Source organism: Ochotona curzoniae, unplaced genomic scaffold (assembly GCF_017591425.1).
Source record: "Ochotona curzoniae isolate NIBS_2020 unplaced genomic scaffold, NIBS_Ocur_1.0 contig_4838, whole genome shotgun sequence".
NCBI classification, from domain to species: domain Eukaryota; kingdom Metazoa; phylum Chordata; class Mammalia; order Lagomorpha; family Ochotonidae; genus Ochotona; species Ochotona curzoniae.
In genome coordinates this window covers 1,759,550-1,778,602 of record NW_024466399.1, presented here as the reverse complement: position 1 = coordinate 1,778,602, position 19,053 = coordinate 1,759,550, and the positions used below count along the sequence as shown (strand labels likewise).

Sequence of the window (19,053 nt, the reverse complement as noted above, 5' to 3'; positions counted from 1 at the left end):
ACCTGGCAGAAGGAATCGTAACTGCTGAGCCAAATGCCCACCCGACTCTGGTTCTGCTGCCAAAAGGTGATTGAAATGCATGACTTAGAAAAAAAAAAAAACATATATGAACTTCTGCAAAAACCCAAACACCCGATTTTCTACTCTGAAAATCTTTTTCGAAGGAAGAATTTGGATGAATTTTGCAGTCGGTCAGAAAGAGCGAATGATTGACACTGAAGGACCTGGAGAACTCAGCAGTTGAGTTCCAACCAAAATACCCTCTAACCAGACGAGACTGTATTCTCAAGGGATATATTCCAAGATCCCCACTGGATCCCTGAATCCACAGACAGTATCAAATCCTACAATCCCATGCCTTTTCCATCTTAACGAAACACTTATCAAGCACTGTGACTGCAACTTACAAAATCTGAAGCCAAGCAGCAAAATGAGCACAATTTTTTTTTAACATTTTCCCAGACAGATCTCAGCAATCTCAGTGTAAAACTTATTTGTCTTTTCTTAGGAACGTTCACCCTTTCACCTAATGAATGTGCATTGCATCTTCTCTCGTGGATATACGAGTGGCCAGCATCAGTGCTTCACTAATCTTGAGTTTGGGGCCATTGCTAAACAACATAAGACTTACACGAATGCAAGCACTAGGATATCTGATCATGGTATCTGATCACCAAAACCAAGTGATCAGCATTCAGGTAGAATACACAACACATATACATTGAATAAAGGGGGAGTTGGGTCTCTGGTGGGACCAGTGGGACTGTGTGAGATTTCATCGCACCACCCAAGATAATATGAATCTTGTGAGTTGTTTATCTCTGGAATTTTCCAATGAGTGTTTTTTTTAACTATTGTTCATTGTGGGTGACTGAAACCGTGGAAAGTGAAGCCTCGAATAAGGAGGACTGCTATATAGATATCACGCTAGTATGCTGAGCCATGGTTAGAACTGTCATTTATGCCACCTGCACTGTCCTCACCACGCCAGAGTTCTATACCCAGCCCTACAAAATGGTTGTGTATGAGCAGCCCAGAGTTGCCGTTGTGCTCAAGAACATGCCGTGAGCCAGCAGTCCTGCAGCACCACTCATCCCCACAGAGACCATGAACACCATCACACAGCCCGCCTCTCTCCTCACCCTGTGGCTAACGGCTGTCCTCTGGAAATAGTGTGGTCTCTGGACTGTCCTTGCCCGTGCTCAAAGTTCACGCTCTTGGTCCCGCACTGCCTCCTTACTTGTCTTGTCCTGCTGATGATGGAACATGGTCCACCAAAAAGGGAACAGCCACCCAGCCCAGGCTGCTAACTAGGCCATTCCAGGTACCACCCAGCATATCATCTCAGACTCCCCAGGAGACCAAGAGGACCACATCCTATCTCCAATTTTGCTTTGTGAGTCTCAGGTCCAAGCTCAGCCGGCCAAGAAGGGAGCAGGCCAGACCTCTCACCCCACACTGTGGCTGTCTTCTTGAAGACAGCTCTCCACGGTCACTCCTTGCCCAAGAAGTGACCAGTCCACCTGGATTGGTCCTTCTGTGTGTGAAGACCCTCATTCTGATGCCCATCTCCCAACACTGCTCTGCACCTGTTATTCAGGTCATCCGCTTCCACCTCTGAAGAAACCCCACTGAACGTTACACAGCTTCTGCACTCTCTGTCTCTGCCACCAGTTGCTGGTCCACAGGACTGTGCTCTCTGTCAAGGTATCCCAGCCCTATCCCTTAAGCCTCCAAAGGTTATAGTGAAAGGCCTCCTCACAAATGGGCAAGCTCAAGGCGTCCCAGCCAGGAATCCAGACCAAACCAAGGCCACAGCACCACTGACCTGCAAGCCAAGCAAGTGCAGCAAGCCCTCCAACCCCCGGCAATCAATGGGTTTGTGTTCCAGGGCGGACCCACCAGCCTGTGCGTTACTGACAGGTCGTCTGTCACACTCAGCCACAACTCTTTGCCACATCAACGTCTGTCGCCACCTTGCAGTCATCTCTGTCCCTGTGAAAACTATTGAATGATGGCCATCTTGGTATAGTTTTCTGAGTCATCTAAGACTAAGAAAAATCATTTAAAAATTAAAAAAAAAAAAACCTGAGGAAAGTCTGGCCAACTGGAGTTATGTCTGGGTGACAGCACTGCGGTTATGTGTGCACAGTTGCTGACCACAAGGTCACAAAACATTAGGTCTGTTTGAGAAGGATGACAACAAAATAGGGATGTGTGTGTGTGTGTGTGTGTGTGTGTGTGTGTGTTTTAAATTTTATTTATTTGAAAAGCAAAGGATTTCTGGGAAAGAGAGGTGAAGGGACAGAAACAAAGAACTCTTCCATCTGAAGGTTCACCCTCAGATGGTTACAATGGCCAGGACAGGCCCTAGAGTTCCATTCATGTCGCCCACAAGAGTGGCAGGGACCTAGTTGGGCCATTCTCCACTGTTTTCCCAGCTGCTTTAGCAGGGAGCTAGAATGAAAACAGAGGAGCCAGGATCACCGCTGCCATGTAGGATGCTACAAAAAAAAAAAAAAAACTTCAGAAAGAAATGAATTAAAATATTAGTTGGGTACAAAAAAATAAAAAACTATGCATACAATGAGTCTTCAAAAAATTCGAGAAAATGACTATTATGAAAAAACAAAAACTATGTATGGATCTAAAAATTCAGAGACTTGGAACATTTCCTCTGAAAGCTTGCAATCCAGGAACATTCCTGTCAGGTTTTGGATGTGGTCGGAATACAAGGATTCATATCCTGCAAGCTTGGTCACCAGAAAGGCAGTTTTGCAAGGGAGGGGAGCCTTTAAAAAGCGGTGCCTAGTGGGAGGTGATTAGACAATTGGGGACATCACTCTTGCAAGGGATTGACACTAATCCTGAGGAATGAGTCAGCTCTCAAAAGAATGAGTTGTTTCAAAGCAAGGTCGCCTAGGCACTGGGGCCCCTCTCCACGCAGCCAGTGGGCTTTCTGCCATGCAGTGATGGAACCGCAGGGCCCTTGCCACAGGTCAAAAAGATGGCGCTGCCCCACCTTGGTCTTTCAAAGCTCTATTGAAGCCTTCTCTTTGTGAAGAGCCCAGCTCCAGGTATGCTACTTCAGCAATGCAAAGCAGACGAACACAATGTCATCCCAATTGTCTACCTCTACCCCTTTCCCTCCTCTGTGCTTGCCTAGGGCTGTCTTCTTTCTTAACTCTTCTAGAACCAGTGCCTTTAATTTGTTGGAAACATAACCGACTTGTAAAACACTGAAATTCTCCTGACATACACAATCTGTTCCACAAATGTGTTTTCAGAGGAATGTTTTTGTGTGACCTCAAAGATCATGTTGTCATACACTTCTGAAACTGTGCTTCATAACGGCTCGTGCTGTTACAAAACTGTGCTTCCCAATCTTATACCATGGTCTGTTTAATCTGGTTCCCGCGACTTCCTTATTGCCTCCAACTTCCCAATATTTTAGGCAACTTTATCCAGCACATTTTTCCTTGGAGAAGTTTTATATGTTCATTGGAGTGCAAGTGTTATTAAGAAATATAGGGACAGGTGCCATGGTGTGGTAGGCTAAGGTTCTGCCTGTGGTGCCAACATCTTGTATATGTGCCAGTTCGTGTCCTGGTTGCCTCATTTCCAATCCAGCTCCCTGCTTGTGGCCTGGGAAAGCATCAGAGGATGGCTCAAGTTCTTGGGCTCCTGCACCCATGTGGGAGACCCAGAAAAAGCTCCTGGCTCCTGGCTTTATATCTGCCTAGATCAGGCCATTATGGCCACTTGGGGAGTGAACCAGTAGACGGAAGAGATCCCTCCTCCCTGTGACTTCTTTCTCTCTCTTTAAGGCTGCCTTTCAAATTACAACAAAATAAATCTTAAAGAAAAAGAAACAAATATATAAAAACAAAGGGTAAGCAAAGTGACTCATACCTACCTGGGACAATTTGATTCATATTGGCATGTCTCAGTTCTGATACCCTCTCCACTTGCCGTTCCAGATTCTTGCCAGTGCACACACTGGGAAGTCACAGGTTCAAGCACATGGGTCCCTGCCTCCCAAGAAGGAGACACGGTTCCAGCTTCTGGCTCCTGGCTTCAGCCTGGCCAAGCCCTAGTTGTCGTGGGAATTTGGGGAGTAAACCAAAGGATGGAAGATATTTACCTTTCTCTCACTCTTTCAAGTATTTATTTTTACATAAATAAAAAGTAAAGAAATATTCATTTATTTGAGGGATAGAGGGGGACAGACAAAGAGAGAAAGAGATTTTCAAACTATGGTTCACTCCCCAGACGACCTCAGCAGCCTAGTGGAACCAAAGCCAGCAGCCTGGAACTCCATCTGAGGTCTCTCCCATGGGTGGAGCGTGCCCAAGACCTTGGACCATAATTCTCTTCTGTCTCAGGCATATCAGTTGAAAGCTAGAGCAGAAAAAGCCAGTTGGGAACTGAGCTGGTACTTTGATACAGAAGACTGTGTTTCAAGCATCAGTTAAACCCACTGTGCCACAGTGCAACCCCATGAATAAAAAAACAAGATTGTGGAAACTGAGTTAGACATAAATGGAAGCACATTATTTTGGCACCCCTAATTATATATTTATATACATATTCACAATATAATCTAGAAAAGGACACAGCCATCATGATTTTATTGCTTAAACTGATAATACAGCTACTCCTTCCATGTGGATTGATATGAGCTTGCACAGTACTTTTAAAAACTAACTACTGTCACACTAGAAATAAACATTTAGGAGCTTGTGTGGTGGCCCAACAGGCTAATCCTCAACCTGCAGGTGCCCATATGGGCATCGGTTCTAGTCCCAGCTGCTGCGCTTCCCATGCAGCTGCCTGCTTGTGGCCTGGGATGGCAGCGCAGGATGGCTCACGTCCTTGAGACCCTGCACCCACGTGGGAGATCTAGAAGAGGTTACTGGTTCCTGGTTTTGGATCAGCTCAGCTCCAGCTTTTTAGGAATTTGGCGAGTGAATTAGCAGATAGAAGACACCTCTCTCCTTATCTCTGTAAATCTGTCTTTCTAGTAAAAGTAAATTAATATTCAAGAAAAAAAGAGAAATTGGGCCTGGCATGGTAGCCTAGTGGCTTAAGTCCTCACCTTGGACGTACCAGGAACCCATATGGGCACCTATTCACATCCTGACTGCTCCACTTCCCTTCCAGCTCCCTGCTTGTGGCCTGGGTATAGCAGTTAAGGATGGCCCAAAGCCTTGGGACCCTGCACCCATGTGGGCAATCTGGAAGAGGCTCCGGGCTCCTGGCTTCAGACTGGCTCAGCTGCAGCCATTGTGGCCACTAGGGGAGTGAACCAGCAGACAGAGATCTTCCTCTCTGTCTCTCCTCCTCTTTGTATACCTGACTTTCCAATAAAAGTAAATTAAGTATTTAAAAAGAGAAATTAATGTCTAAATTAGCTGAACATAACATCAGACATTTGTACCACTACCTCATAAAGCATCCATTAAGATTTTCCAAGATAAAGATGCCAATTTAGCCACATTATCTTACTGAAATAATATTAACATTCTTAGAGCAAAACATTCATTTTACTTTTAATAAGAACATTAAAACTGTATTTTGGTAAAACAATTTCAACTCCCTATCATCGTTTTACATTTCACAGTGTATTTTTCAACATTCAACAATTAGTTGCAAACCTCTAGGTTTAAGAAGTAAATGCATATAGATGGCAGCTACATACTTTGGGGGGAGAAATGAAAGGATTGGGGCCCCATGCAGCATATAAGTCCACAGTCTGCAACTAGAACCATCTAGGACCATAAGAGGAGCTCTTCCTCATTTTTCTTTGCATCTCCATGGCATGGTACCATGCCTAGTACCTATTTCACAGTCAATGCAGTTTGTCAAATTAAGAAGAAAGCTGTTTTGGAGTGACACAGAATAAGAATTTAAGCACTGGAAAAATAAGCTGAAACCAATCTCATTTTTCAGCAAGGAGACAGAGGCTTGGAAAGATTAAACCACACAGCTAATGGATGCATGATGAAAGAAGTGTTTTAGGGAGATTGACCTGACACAGATCTACGGCTTGCTTCAGTCCAGAGACAGCCTGGAAGCCAAGACTCACACTAAGAGGCTTTGGTGATCATCCCAGCAAGCCGTAATGAAGGCGTAAAGTCGGTGCACTGCAGGTGTGATGGATGAGCCAGGAATGAGAAGCAGAGAAGGCCCTGAAACACACAGACAGTGCTCCTTGGCGCAGCCTTCTCACTGTCAGTAAGATTTCATCTTGACCTATTTCTACACATGCTGGTATCCACTGCGATACACAGACATTTTTATTCATGGCCCCAAACCACTCAGAAAGACGCAATTAGCTATTGACTCATCAAGAGCTTCTGAGAGTGATTCATACCGTCCACTACACCATTATCCGCCACGATATAGCTCAGCTCTGTTACAAGCAATGATTCTTTTGAGAGGTCATTTGATAAGCCATTTTTAAAACATGTTTATTTTTATTGGAAAGTCAGATATACAGAGAGGAAAAGAGACAGACAGAAAGATCTTCCATCTGCTGATTGACTCCCCAAGTGGCCACAATAGCCGGTGCTGCAATGATCTAAAGCCAAGAGCCAGGAGCTTCTTCTGGGTCTCCCACACGGGTGCAGGGTTTCAAAGCTCTGACCCATCCTCAACTGCTTTCCCAGGCCACAAGCAGGGAGCTGGATGGGAAGCAGAGTGGCTGAGATTAGAATGAATACCCATTTGGAACTGTGGCATGTGCAAGGCGAGGACTTCAGCCGCTAGGCTACCATGCCAGGCCCTTAATATGACATTAATATGGCAGGCTTGAGTCCAATCTCTTCATCTTTTGAGATTGCCCATGTTTTTCTCCTCCAACTAAGATAACCAATCTTTTTTTTTTTTGGAATTTTTAAACTTTATTATTATTATTACCATTTTATAATATAGTTCCGTATTGTGACTTTTCTTTTAAAGGGTTGTACAGTAATTGTGAAATGGAGACTAACATATCCAGATGTGAGGATACAATATAGTATGCATCTCTACTTTCAGACAAAGATGGACTTACAATGAAACTGTTTACTATATCTTGACAATAGGATGCTGGACTCTCTGCCACGGTCCATGCCCGCAATGATGGACATATAACTGTGTATGAAGAACTATACGTTAGTAATGATATAGAGGAATTAGGTGGGGGAGGGGTTATTGGAGAGGGGATAAGGAAAATCCCAGATAATCAGTCTTAATGTACATTCTCCCACAAAAGAAGAGAAAATGATATTTAAAATCAGATTAGAATATCTATCTTCTTATACATGCTAAGAACAAAGATGTATTTGAGCCCATAACTTCTTTCAAAATGGAAACCCAACATAATAAGTGTCAACAAGTTGATCTTTTTGTTCAAGAATAGCAGCCCAAAGATCATTTAGAGAAAGCCATGGATAGCAGGTTGGAAGGGCAAGGACAAGCTCGGAGTGGGGCATAAAGTCATGGAACAGAGTGTCTGAGATACAGAAGAGATGAGCCATGGAATGGATGGAAAAGCAGGAGCGGAAACAGGAATGACCCAATGCCAAGTGTGCCGTTGGTCAAGGGAACTGACATCTATTCCATACAGTCTCATGCAGAGCTCAATGATGGACCATAGAGAGGTGATTCCATAAGATTACGACGGAACTGCACAATTTCTATCACTTAGTGACTTCGTTGGCACCATGACAGCATAGCATATTCTTTACCTGCTGATGCCGGTGTGACTATGCCTATTGTGCTGCCAGCAGTACAAATCACATAAACACAGAGAATACACAATATTTGATGCTGATCATAAACAATTATATTACTGGATTACATATTTACTATACTATTATTGCTAGGGTGTATTCCTACTTCTTTATTTTTTTAAGACATTTATTTATTGGAGAGAGCTATAAAGAGAGACAGATCTTCCATCTGTAGGTTCATTCCCCAGATGACCGCAATATCCAGGTCCAGGCCTGGATTAAGCCAAAGGCAGGAGCCAGGAGCTTCCTCCAGGTTTTCCACATGGATGGCAGGGGCTACATCCTTTGACCACACTTTGCTACTTTTCCCAGATCATCAGCAAAGATTTAGATTGGAAGTTGAGCATGCTGGTATCACAGGCAGCAGCTTTATCCACTACTCCACAATGCCAGCCCCGTTCTTACCTCTCAAAAACAAACTGAAAAGCCGGCTGACCATAAGGCAGTGTGCTGTGTTATCTTGGCAGTAGACTCCTGTAGCTTGTGCCCAACCTCCTTCTCCTATCGACTCTTCCCTAAAGACAAAGAGAGAGAGAGAGAGAGATCTCCTATCTGTTGGCTCACTCCAAATTAGGACCTCAATCCAGGTTTCCAGCATGTAACAGGAATCCATCTGCTTGTGCCATCACCTGCTGCCTCCCAGGGCATGCATCAGTAGAAAGCAGACATGAGCAATAGAGCTAGGATTGAAACCTAAGTCCTCTCATATGGGACTTAGACACCCTAAGCAGTGTCAACCATTTGACCAAAAGTTTGCCCCTCTGTGTTTCAAGAGTACATTATTTTCTTTTGTGCCTGATACAATTGCATGTTGTCTCCTTCACCACAGGCTACAGTATACACATCTTGCCTACCATACAGCATACCTATACAGTACGCTGTAGCATTTAGGCTTGCTTAAGTGCATGCTACAATATCTGTACAATGACAAAACCACCAGCTGATAATTTCTCAGAACATATCTTCATAACTGAGCAATTCATGCTTGTGCTAGGGAAACCGTCTCCCTCTGAAGATATTCCCTGCCTTCCCCTCTCATCCCTCCTGCTCCAAGCTCCAGAACAGGGCCTATGTCTTTTCCTCATGGATACTCTCAGTCCTAGAACCTTCAGACTTGTGGACTTCACCAAGTTCTCCTCAAGTTTCCCTTCCCTCCTGGATCTTTTTTTCCAACTGCTCCAACCCAGTATACCCCTCTCTGCTCCAGACAGTCCAATAGTTAAAAACCACCTTGTTTTGTTCTGAAACTTAGGTCTACTCTCTCCTTGGAGATCTCTTTTCTGCCATAGCAGTGTTGTCCCTTCTTCAAAAGAAAGAACATACATTGAATGAAGAACAATAGTTTGAAGCTATCAGTGTATGCATTCTGTTTTTCTCTAAATGCCAGTTGAAACTGCATGGGTCATGTGGCTTTAAAAGCAGCTCCTTATTTGGGAATTGGTTTATAAACAGCATGGTTGAAAATACATCCTAGCACAGGACTTTGTCTACAGCTGGTGATGAAGAATTGAGTAGAGCCGGGGCCCAAAAAGACCAATTTAGTCAACGTGCTTCGACAACTGTCAGCAGATGCCAAGGGAAGATGTCATACTTAGAATGGTTAGCTGGCTAGGGACTGGTTCTATTATAAGGCTTTGTGTCCTTGCAAAGGAAATGTTTGAATGCACTGACACTTAAATGAGTTCTTGAGGTCTGGGCATGCAAAACAAAAAGAAAAAAAAAATGTAGAAAGCAAGTCTTCCAAGTAGGCTAAAGATTTTTAGCAACAGAAAATAAAACTTTGGTCTTGAAAAAGGTAAGCCAAAGAAATAATAGATTTCTGTGTTATGCTTGATGTGCAAAGCAAGGTCTATTAGTGTAACTTGTTTATACACTTCTTCATATACTCATCATTGAATGCCTAATATATTGTGAGCATTGTTACAGGTACTGGAGAGAAAAAATTAATATCACCCACAAGGATGTCCAACTGTGAAAAAAAAAAAAAAACACTTGTCTTTAAATATGTCAAACTCTTGAATAGGGATTTGCACCTAAGTTGGGCCTGTGGTTGTGACTGAGTAAACTGAGTAATACATGGTAAATTTCTAAGTAGGTAGAGGAGCTGTGTGGAGTACACTGCTTGAGGATTACAAGAAGGAGGGTTGTTGTTCTTGGTTGAAAACCATCAACACGCTACAAATAAGATAGCCGTGGGTTCCAAACACAGCCTAGAGAATTTGTAATCGCCACAGGACAGCAACGAGCTAGATGCCAACCATCCAATGCAGTTGAATATAGGCCAGAAGCTATCCTTATCAGAAGAGATGAAAAACTGACAGTGGTCCACAAGGCTAGAAATGAAAAGCAGGGAACTCTGGATCTGAACACCACAAACAGCCAAGCTCACTTGTCATCAAAGAGCAGGAAGAAGCCCCAGTCTTGGAAAAGGTACAGTCCTATCTTTGTGAGCCTGCCATGTACCAGGTACCTGGCTAATCATGTCAGATAAAATATCTCATGTAAGTCCCACCTCATCCCCAACGATGAGAGGGCCATTCACAGATGGGAGAGCTGGAGCCCAGAAACAGCTCTGGAGGAGTGACTGCAGTCCTCGAAGCCTGGCTCACAAGTTACAGGCAGTGAGTCTCTTAACTTCCTGCCTGGGAATGTGACTCCAACAACATAAGAACCAGCAAGAAATCTGAGAGTGGAGCCACGTGGATACGCTGGCTGCAAGAACGGGAGCACAGACAAAGGGGGATCCTAAAGGAAAGATTCAGAAAGCTTCCACAAAGTGGTCAAATTAGGCTTAGCGCGATTGTGGCTTTTTAGATTTTGTTCATTTTGCCAAACTTCAGGGTGGCAGCGACAACAGGCTTGGGAACCTCAGCAGCTTGCACTCTGATCGCAACACTTCCAAGAGCTAAGGGTATTTCAGAGGATGAACCAAGAGCTATAACTTTTTTCAGGGGAAAAAAAAAAAAATAAAGCCCAAAGAATGGAGAGTCCTAGACTATGAAATAAAACCAACTCATCTGCTTCAGAGAAATCATTTTTTTAAAGATCTGTTTGTTTTTATTGGAAAGTCAGATTTATAGAAAGTAAGATCTTCCATCTACTGATTCACATGGCCGGAGCTGCGCTGATTCAAAGCCAGGAGCCTCTTTCAGGTCTCCCATGTAGGTGCAGAGTTCCCAAGGCTTTGGGCCATCCTCCACGCTTTCCCAGGCCACAAGCAGGGAGCTGGAAGGGAAGTGGAGTAGCCGGGATACAAACCGGCACCCATATGGAATCCTGGCATGTGCAAGAAACGGACTTTAGTCACTAGGCTACCACACAGGGCCTAGAGAAATCATTTCTTATCAGCAAGCAGCACGCAGCACCGAGCTCTTGTTCTAAGCCTGCAACAGGAAAACATCCAGTTCCTGAAGACAGACTCGGGGAGGGTGCTGCATGTAATGCCAGCTTATACTCCCGGGTGGACTAGCACTGCAAACAAAGACAGAACGGAATTTAAATTCAAGATTCTTTTTGTTCGTTTGTTTGCTTAAATGTTTATGTATCTTTATTGGAAAGGCAGATCAGATACACAGAGAGAAGGAGACACATAAAGAAAGATATTCCATCCACTGGTTCAGTCCCCCAAATGACCCCAATTCCCAGAGCTAAGCCAGGAGCCAGGACCTTCCTCCAGGTATCTGACATGGGTGCAGGGTCCCAAGGATTTGGGCCACAAATAGGGAAGTGGATAGGAAGTGGAGCAGCCAGAACTTGAATCAATGCCTTTGTGGGGTCACTGTCAGCAGCTTCACCAGCTATGCCACAATTGCCCCAAATTCAACATTCAGCATATAACGACGCGCTGAAATCAAGAGAGTGGCTTTGTCTGGGAGTCGCTAAGAGAACTAGCAGGCTGGGATAGGATATGATTAATCAGAAATGAAAGAACAGTCGTCTCTGAACATTGGAAGAACTGCCCGAGACGGGCAATGAACTGTCTTTAGCAGGTTTGCCAGTGTTGAAGAAAATGTCTGCAGATGGATGGCGATGGGGTCGCACTAGCCCCTGAAGTATACGTAATGCCACTAACGGCTAAACATGGTTAGAACCGTAGCGTCATGTATGTTTTACTGTAACTGAAGCACTTTGAAAAGTTGGCTTCATTTCTGAACACAGGCAGAACAGACACAAACACACACTCTTATTTATAAAGAATACCTTACTAGAGGCTAGCGGGACCAAGGCATATTATTCAAGACTTGCTTTACAAACCATCACCTATGGTTTACATCGCTTTCAGATCCATAGGACATAAATGTCATTGTGTTAAGCAATTCTTGACAGGCTTGTGTACTTGCCAGAAAATCCAGCGTTGTAGAAAATGCACAATTTTTGTCCGTCATACCCAGTTACCTCAGGGGTGGGGTTCTGCTCTGAACGACGCTCGGACAGGCACATTAATTGGGTAAATCAGCGTGGTCAGAGGTTGCGGATCTCACCAGCACTCAGCGGCTCTTCTAGAAGGGCAGCGCCCCCAGCCGTCTCCCCCTTCTAGAAGGGCAGCGCCCCGAGCCGTCTCCCCCTTCTAGAAGGGCAGCGCCCCGGAACCATCCCCCTTCTAGAAGGGCAGCGCCCCGGAACCATCCCCCCTTCTAGAAGGGCAGCGCCCCGAGCCGTCCCCCCTTCTAGAAGGGCAGCGCCCCGAGCCGTCCCCCCTTCTAGAAGGGCAGCGCCCCGAGCCGTCCCCCCTTCTAGAAGGGCAGCGCCCCGAGCCGTCCCCCCTTCTAGAAGGGCAGCGCCCCGAGCCGTTTCCACGCGTCCCGCGAGCCCGTCCTCCCGGAGCCGCGCCTCCTCCCGCCGCGCGTCGTCGCCCCGGCGGCCACACCCGAGGCAGGTGCCGCCCCGAAGCGCCAGCGCAGCCTGCCCGGCTCTCGCGAGAGTTCCGCGGGACCGGCGGCGCTTCCGCAAAGATGGCGGCGGCGGCGGCTCGGGGCGCTCGCCTGGCGGCTTGGGGCGCTCGGCTGCGGCGCGGGCTGGCCGCTCGGGGGGCCGGCCGGTTGGCGGCGGCCGTGGCCGGGGTGGCCCTGGCCGGAGCGGGAGCGGCCTGGCAGCATGGCCGCGTGAATGTCGCGGCGCGCGAGGGCAGCGTCCCGGCGCTGGCACAGGTACGGGGCCGTGGCGGGCTGGTCCCGCAGCAGGTGCTGGTGGGCGTGGGCGGCTCAGCTGGCCTCTGCCCACCCCAGCCGGGGCGGTGACCGTGTCTCCAAGGGGTATGCGTGCAGTGTGTCTTCACAAACGAGAGTTTCACGACCTTGCGGAGCGTGGTGAAGTCCAAACAGATGACTTGTTTGTGTCACAGCAATGTCAAGCATAGAAAGGGGTCGATTGCTGTTTCCCAACTTGGTTGTCAGCTCTAAAGAACATCCTTTCGCGATGATAAACCGAAAATAAGCAAAAGCCGTTTCTCCTGAAATCGGCATCCTTGAAAGGTTCAGCTTGCTGTCTGAGGATATTAGAAAGCAGATGGACAGTTTAAGAAGAATGCTAGTTTGTATGATAGGCATTTTAACACATGTTTATACTCGGGTGTTTTTGAAAATGGCAAGGAATGCTTTATTTTCTGTGTTAGACTGACATCGTTCGTTTCCAGGGACAGATAGATAAACAGAAGGGAGGAAAGCAGGTGTCATGCATTGGAAATCGTGTTAGGAAGTGATCCGTGTTATCTGTGTTAAAACACTAGCGAGATAGTACGTGCAGTAGCTCTCCCATCCTGCCTCCGCGTCTCGTCACAGGTGAAGTGTTTTCATAGCATTTTTTGTTCATCTTGATTCAAAGAATTCAATGGATTCTTCTCCAGTGGACTGTTGTTAAGGCCTCTCCCCCCCCCCCCACCCCCGTAATCCATCTCGTGTGGGGCCCTTAGCTCCTCTTGCCGCAGCATCGCTGCCCACGCAGTGCTGCCTGCCTCAGCATCCCTTAGTGCCGCATTCTGCCTGCGATCAAATCCGCACTGTAAGCTTCGTGCAAGCCTTCAACAGCCAGACACCTTGCAGCCAGCGCGACTCACTCACTGTCCCCAGAACGTGACTCAGACCCTCCCTCCTCAGCAGTCTGTAGTTTCTGATCTTGTCCCGTCCCTCTTCTGGTCTTCCTGGCTCACTCCTGGCCTGCTGAGGCTCCAGCGTTGTCTCGGCAGTGGGAGCTGTTGGCCGTCTCCCCAGCTCTCAGCCGCAGACACAGAGCTTGGTGGAACAGGAATGACTTTATTATCAGTTCTCTTCTGCAACTTGCTGACAGCGCGTTTGCCTGGCTTGCTGCGGGCTCGTTTACCCTGTGTGTCTCGCCTTTCTGCTGCCGCAGTGGGCACCGCCTGTCCGCGCTGGAGGCGAGTTCAGGAGGATTCCCCCCTCCACTGTGATTCTGGTACTTTCTCTTCAGGGAAGCTGTTGGTTCTTCTTCACCGCTGTGTAGCAGGTCTGTGTGTGTGGTTGAGAGTTTCTGAGATAGGTTCTTGAATTTTGCTGTGTGATTCATTTTTATGTCTTGATGCATTTCATCCCTTATGCATTGCATAGTTATTGTATTTGGTAATATAATGTGACAAAAGCTTCCTGATAATAATATCCTTCACTTTCACTCATCCTACCAACTAGTCCTACTAATATTAATCTGCTGTTAAGAGCATAATTAATCTACTGTTAACCAGACCACACTGGTTTGGCTCCCGTTGTGATCAGCAGCCTGGAGTTGTGAGGGAAACAAAAGCAGAACTCCTGGTCATGACAGCAGATAAATTGGCCTGGTTCTTAGCTCCTTCAATAGCTGCTGAACTATTCCTATGTGCCAGGCAGTGTGTCAGAGGGGATTACAGAGACACAGCTTATCCGCTTACAGTTCCATGGGAGAGGGCAATTTTAGGAGTTGTGGTAAATGCAAATGATGTGGAGCGTACTCGAATCCCACCTAACCCTTCTCTCTGGTCCCTGGCTTGCTGAAGGAATGATACCCAAGCCAGCATCGGAAGGATGAGTGGGGGTTTGCTGGGCAGGAAGGAAGGGCATATGCAGGCGGTAGGCGCAGCTCGCACAGGTCATTTGACTCAGCAGAATGTGAGCTCAAGAGAGGAAATTCAGATTCGGGCGTGAGTGGCTAAGTCACGGTGAGCCACGTGACAAGAATTTTTCTCTGGAGGACAACAGTCTTTGCAGAGGTTCTCAATCCTCATGGATACTCACACATCCGGGCATCGGGTTCAGGGAGTCCGGCTACCTGGACGGAAGATTGCATTTTTGTTTTCACTAATTCATAATGTAATATTTTCTGCCATCGTGAATGCAGATGAGAAATGTGGATGCATTGGCATTGATAGATATCTCAGGTTTTTTCCCATTATCGTATTTTTATAGGTACCTCAAGTATCACTTCAAAATTAGTGTATGTATTAAACTTGTTATATCAGATAACTTAGTGCATAAAGAAGTATGAGTATTATTCTTACAAATTTAGTTTCAACTCTGGAAAGAGAAGTGAAACTGGAGTTAGGTTGGGCCCAGTGCGGTGGCCTAGTGGCTAAAGTCCTCACCTTGAATGCACCAGGATCCCAAATGGGCACTGGTTCTAATCTCAGCAGCCCCACTTCCCATTCAGCTTCCTGCTTGTGGCCTGGGAAAGCAGTCAAGGACAGCCCAAAGCCTTGAGATCCTGCACCCGCGTGGGAGACCCAGAGGAAGTTCCTGACTCCTGGCTTCATATCGGTATAGCTCCAGCCATCATGGTCTCTTGGGGAGTGAACAAACCATTGGACAGAAGATCTTCCTCTCTGTCTCTGTCTCTCCTCCTCTCTGTATATCTGACTGCAGTAAAAATAAATCTTAAAAAAAAAAAAACCTGGAGTTGGGTAACTGCTTCCATAGTTTAGGAGAGAATTAATGGCTGGGTTAGATGACTGCTGAAGAGATTGAAAAGATAAGATTTTTTTAAATGCAATTTATTTTTTATTGGAAAGTCCATTCCACAGAGAGAAGAAGAGACAGGGAGAAAGATCTGTCTACTGGTTGATTCCCGAAGTTATTGCAACAGCTGGAGCAGAGCTGATCTGATGCCAAGAGCCAGTAGTCTCCCCCCGGGTCTCCCAAGTGGGTGCAGGGCCCCAAAGGCCTGGGCCATCCCCGAGTGCTCCCCTAGGCCACAAACAGGGAACTGGATGGGAAGTGGAAGAGCTGGGACAGGAACCTGTGCCCATATGGGATCCCGGCACAAGTAAAGTGAGGACTTTAGCCACCTGGTTATCATGCGGGGCCCAAGATAAGTTTTTAAAGAGTGTAAGTTTCAGACATCCTAAATAAAATATAATTGTATTGTTTAAAAGGTTCAAGATGGTTACAGTTGAGTAGCAAAATGATGCTTTGTACAGAGGACTCCTCTGTGGGACTGGCTGTAGAGCCTGCTGTCACATTACTTACCTCTGTGTGACTGCTTCTTTTAAGACAGGTAAACACATTAGGAAAGTAAGATTTCAGTATTGTTCATGTTGCAATGCTACTGTATTTGATTTAGAATCAGTGAAATCAGAAGTAATAGAGGCGGAAACACGAAAGAGAATGTTGCTTTTTTACTCCATTCTATAAAGAATAGCTGCATTCCTAACAAACCTGAGCATATTAAAAAGCTTAAAAATACTGGAGACGAGCCTGCTGAGTATGCATTTCTACTCCCAGGTAAAAGGAGCACTCCCAATGGAACTATCCGATGGGCCTTAGCATTTTGATGTTAGATTTTCTCCCATTCCCTGTACCTCCCATGCAGGATAAAGTTAAATAGCAGAACGTTAAACTTGTAGCTGTTACTAAAGGACTGTACCACTGTAATAATGTGGAGGGAGGTGTTGGGAGAGGAGGATGAAATGAAGGGGGGGGGAAGGTGGGCAGAATACCTATGCCCGCAAAACCAAATCATGGAAAACAATTACAACAATAAAAATAATAATATGAAAAAATTTTAAATATAATATAAAATTTTTAAATGTTACAAGAGTTATGTCATGCAAGAAATAACATACCAGTAAACCAAAATTGATGAAGAGACTTCTGTATCAGCTAATCTGGTTCCCGAGGTCAGACTGAAAGTCAGTCTAGTGTGATCATTGGGATGATAAGCATTGTAATAGAACGGTCCAGAACTGGGAAAGGAGAGGGGCAGATGGCCCAGCGCAGCAACGTGGACCACACTCGGCAACAGTAGCATGCGATTCCCTCTTACTCATCTCTAGTTATATGACTGTTTCATTTATTCTCAACATTTTTGTAGTTTGGGCCTTATATTTTCTTCCTACATTAAATATAATTTGAGTATTGTAGGTTTCCCTGACTTCAAAATTGTGGGTTTTTTTTTTTTTTTGGTTTGCTATTCAATGGAAAATTTGTCTGCCATAGTTTCAATATTGAAAATATTGGTTTTTTTTTAAGATTTACTTTATTTTTAGTGTAAAGTCACACATACAGAGAGGAGGATCTGTCTCTTGATTCACTCCCCAAATGGCCACAACAACTGGAGCTGAGCCAATCCGAAGACAGGAGCCTGGAGCTTCTTCTGGGTCTCCCATGTGGGCGCAGGGTCCCAAGGCTTTGGGCCATTCTCGGCTGCTTTCCCGGGCCACAAGCAGGGAGCTGGATGGGAAGCAGAGTGGCTGTCAGGATTAGAACTGGTGCGTGCAAGGTAAAGACTTTAGCCACTAGGCTACTGCACCCAGCCCCAAAATAAAAGTATTTTCCATAATCTAGCATGTAATACTGTATTATTTTATCCTAAGTGTAAATTTGTTATTATGAAATTCATTGGTATCCACCTTCCTTTATAGATTTAATCATTTATACTTATAAAGCCTTAAAGTCTTTTCTCTGTTATTGTTTAATTGGGTTTTCTAACACTTAACGTCCTTGGAAATTGGCTGTCTACCTCTCTGTCTTTCCCAACTAGGATGACGTCTTTCCATCTGGATCTCCTCAGGGTTTGGAATAGTCACAGTTCCATCAGTACATGTCCTGGTGCCTCACTCACTGAGTTAATTGGGCTGCATTATGTAGCAGAGTGACTTGATCTGTCTGGTTTGATTGCTGTTGATAGGAACACAAGCAATATCAAATAGCTGTTAGTATCACCTAAGTTCCTAGCCATTCTGCATATGTGGAATGATGCACTCTGAGCCCTAGAGATGTGTCATGCTCTTTTGCTCTATCTCGAGGGCTTAGAAAAGAGTGTGGTCAGAGTAGATACACCATGTATGTATTAAATGGGGGAAATAAACTGATGACATTATAAAATTTCCATAATAGGTATGCCTTGGTCTCAGAAGTGAAAAGATAGGTCCATATCACCCATTACCACATTTGTGATTGATCATTTAATATTATAGTGTTTGTGTTTGCCTTTATATGGTAACAAGTTGTCCTCGCTAATCACATTAAGATGCCAAGAATCAGTCTGAGCAACTAAATGCCTGGATTCCGTACACAGCTCCACTCCAGAGTCTGTCTTGCCTGCCAGTGAGACCCCCGAAGGGGCTGGCTGGCTCCTGGCTGGGACCCTGCCGCCACCTGGGAGGCCTGCACCTGGCCTCTGACTCCTGGCCCCAGCCTCAGCTCCGCCCAACCCTGGCCAGTCCAAGCCTTCCGGGGCTGTGCCGCTGCAGTGAAGCAGGCTGAAGCAGGTTGACCTCAAGCCAGTTAGAATGTTCTTGAATTTTGGGAATAATCCTGAAATATAGCAAAAGCCAGCAGAACTAATGAACAGAATATTTTGGTGAAAGGCATGGTACAAATTCTGTGTAGTTTTATTGTATTTGTTGAAGATGTAAACGGTGCTAAGGTCTGGGCCATAATAATTGGATACAGATCCTTTTAGGGAAAGAAATGGTTTTGGTTCGCATGCTTTGGTCAGTATGTGAGACAGAGTCAGCCCTAATAGAAGCTAAGTAGGGAAAGCTGCTTTGCATAAGATCGGCCGAGGACTCAGGAGCACAAGGGGAAAATAGGAGCAGATAAGAAGTAAGAGGGAGAAAGACAGGATTCGAAAGGCAGTCCTGGGGCTGGCGTGGTGGCTCAAGGGCTTACTCCTCTACCTGCAAGCACTGCCATCCCATGTGGGCACTAGTTCATGTCCTGGTTGCTCCACTTCCCACCCAGCGCTCTACTTGTGGCCTAGGAAAGCAGTGGAAGATGACCCAAGCCCCAGGGACCCTGCACCCTGTGTGGCAGACCTGGGGAAGGCTCCTGGCTTTGGTCTCTCTCAGCTC

At 45.8% G+C, this 19,053-nt stretch overlaps 1 protein-coding gene across 1 annotated transcript in view; it reads left to right on the top strand.

Moving 5' to 3' along the window:
* The first annotated feature begins 12,730 nt into the window (after positions 1–12,730).
* Positions 12,731–19,053, top strand: part of MICU2 (mitochondrial calcium uptake 2) — an 80,954-nt gene continuing 74,631 nt past the window's right edge. The window contains exon 1 of the mRNA XM_040988373.1: positions 12,731–12,925. Coding sequence (XP_040844307.1) covers positions 12,731–12,925 — 195 coding nt within the window. The remainder of the gene's footprint in view (positions 12,926–19,053) is intronic.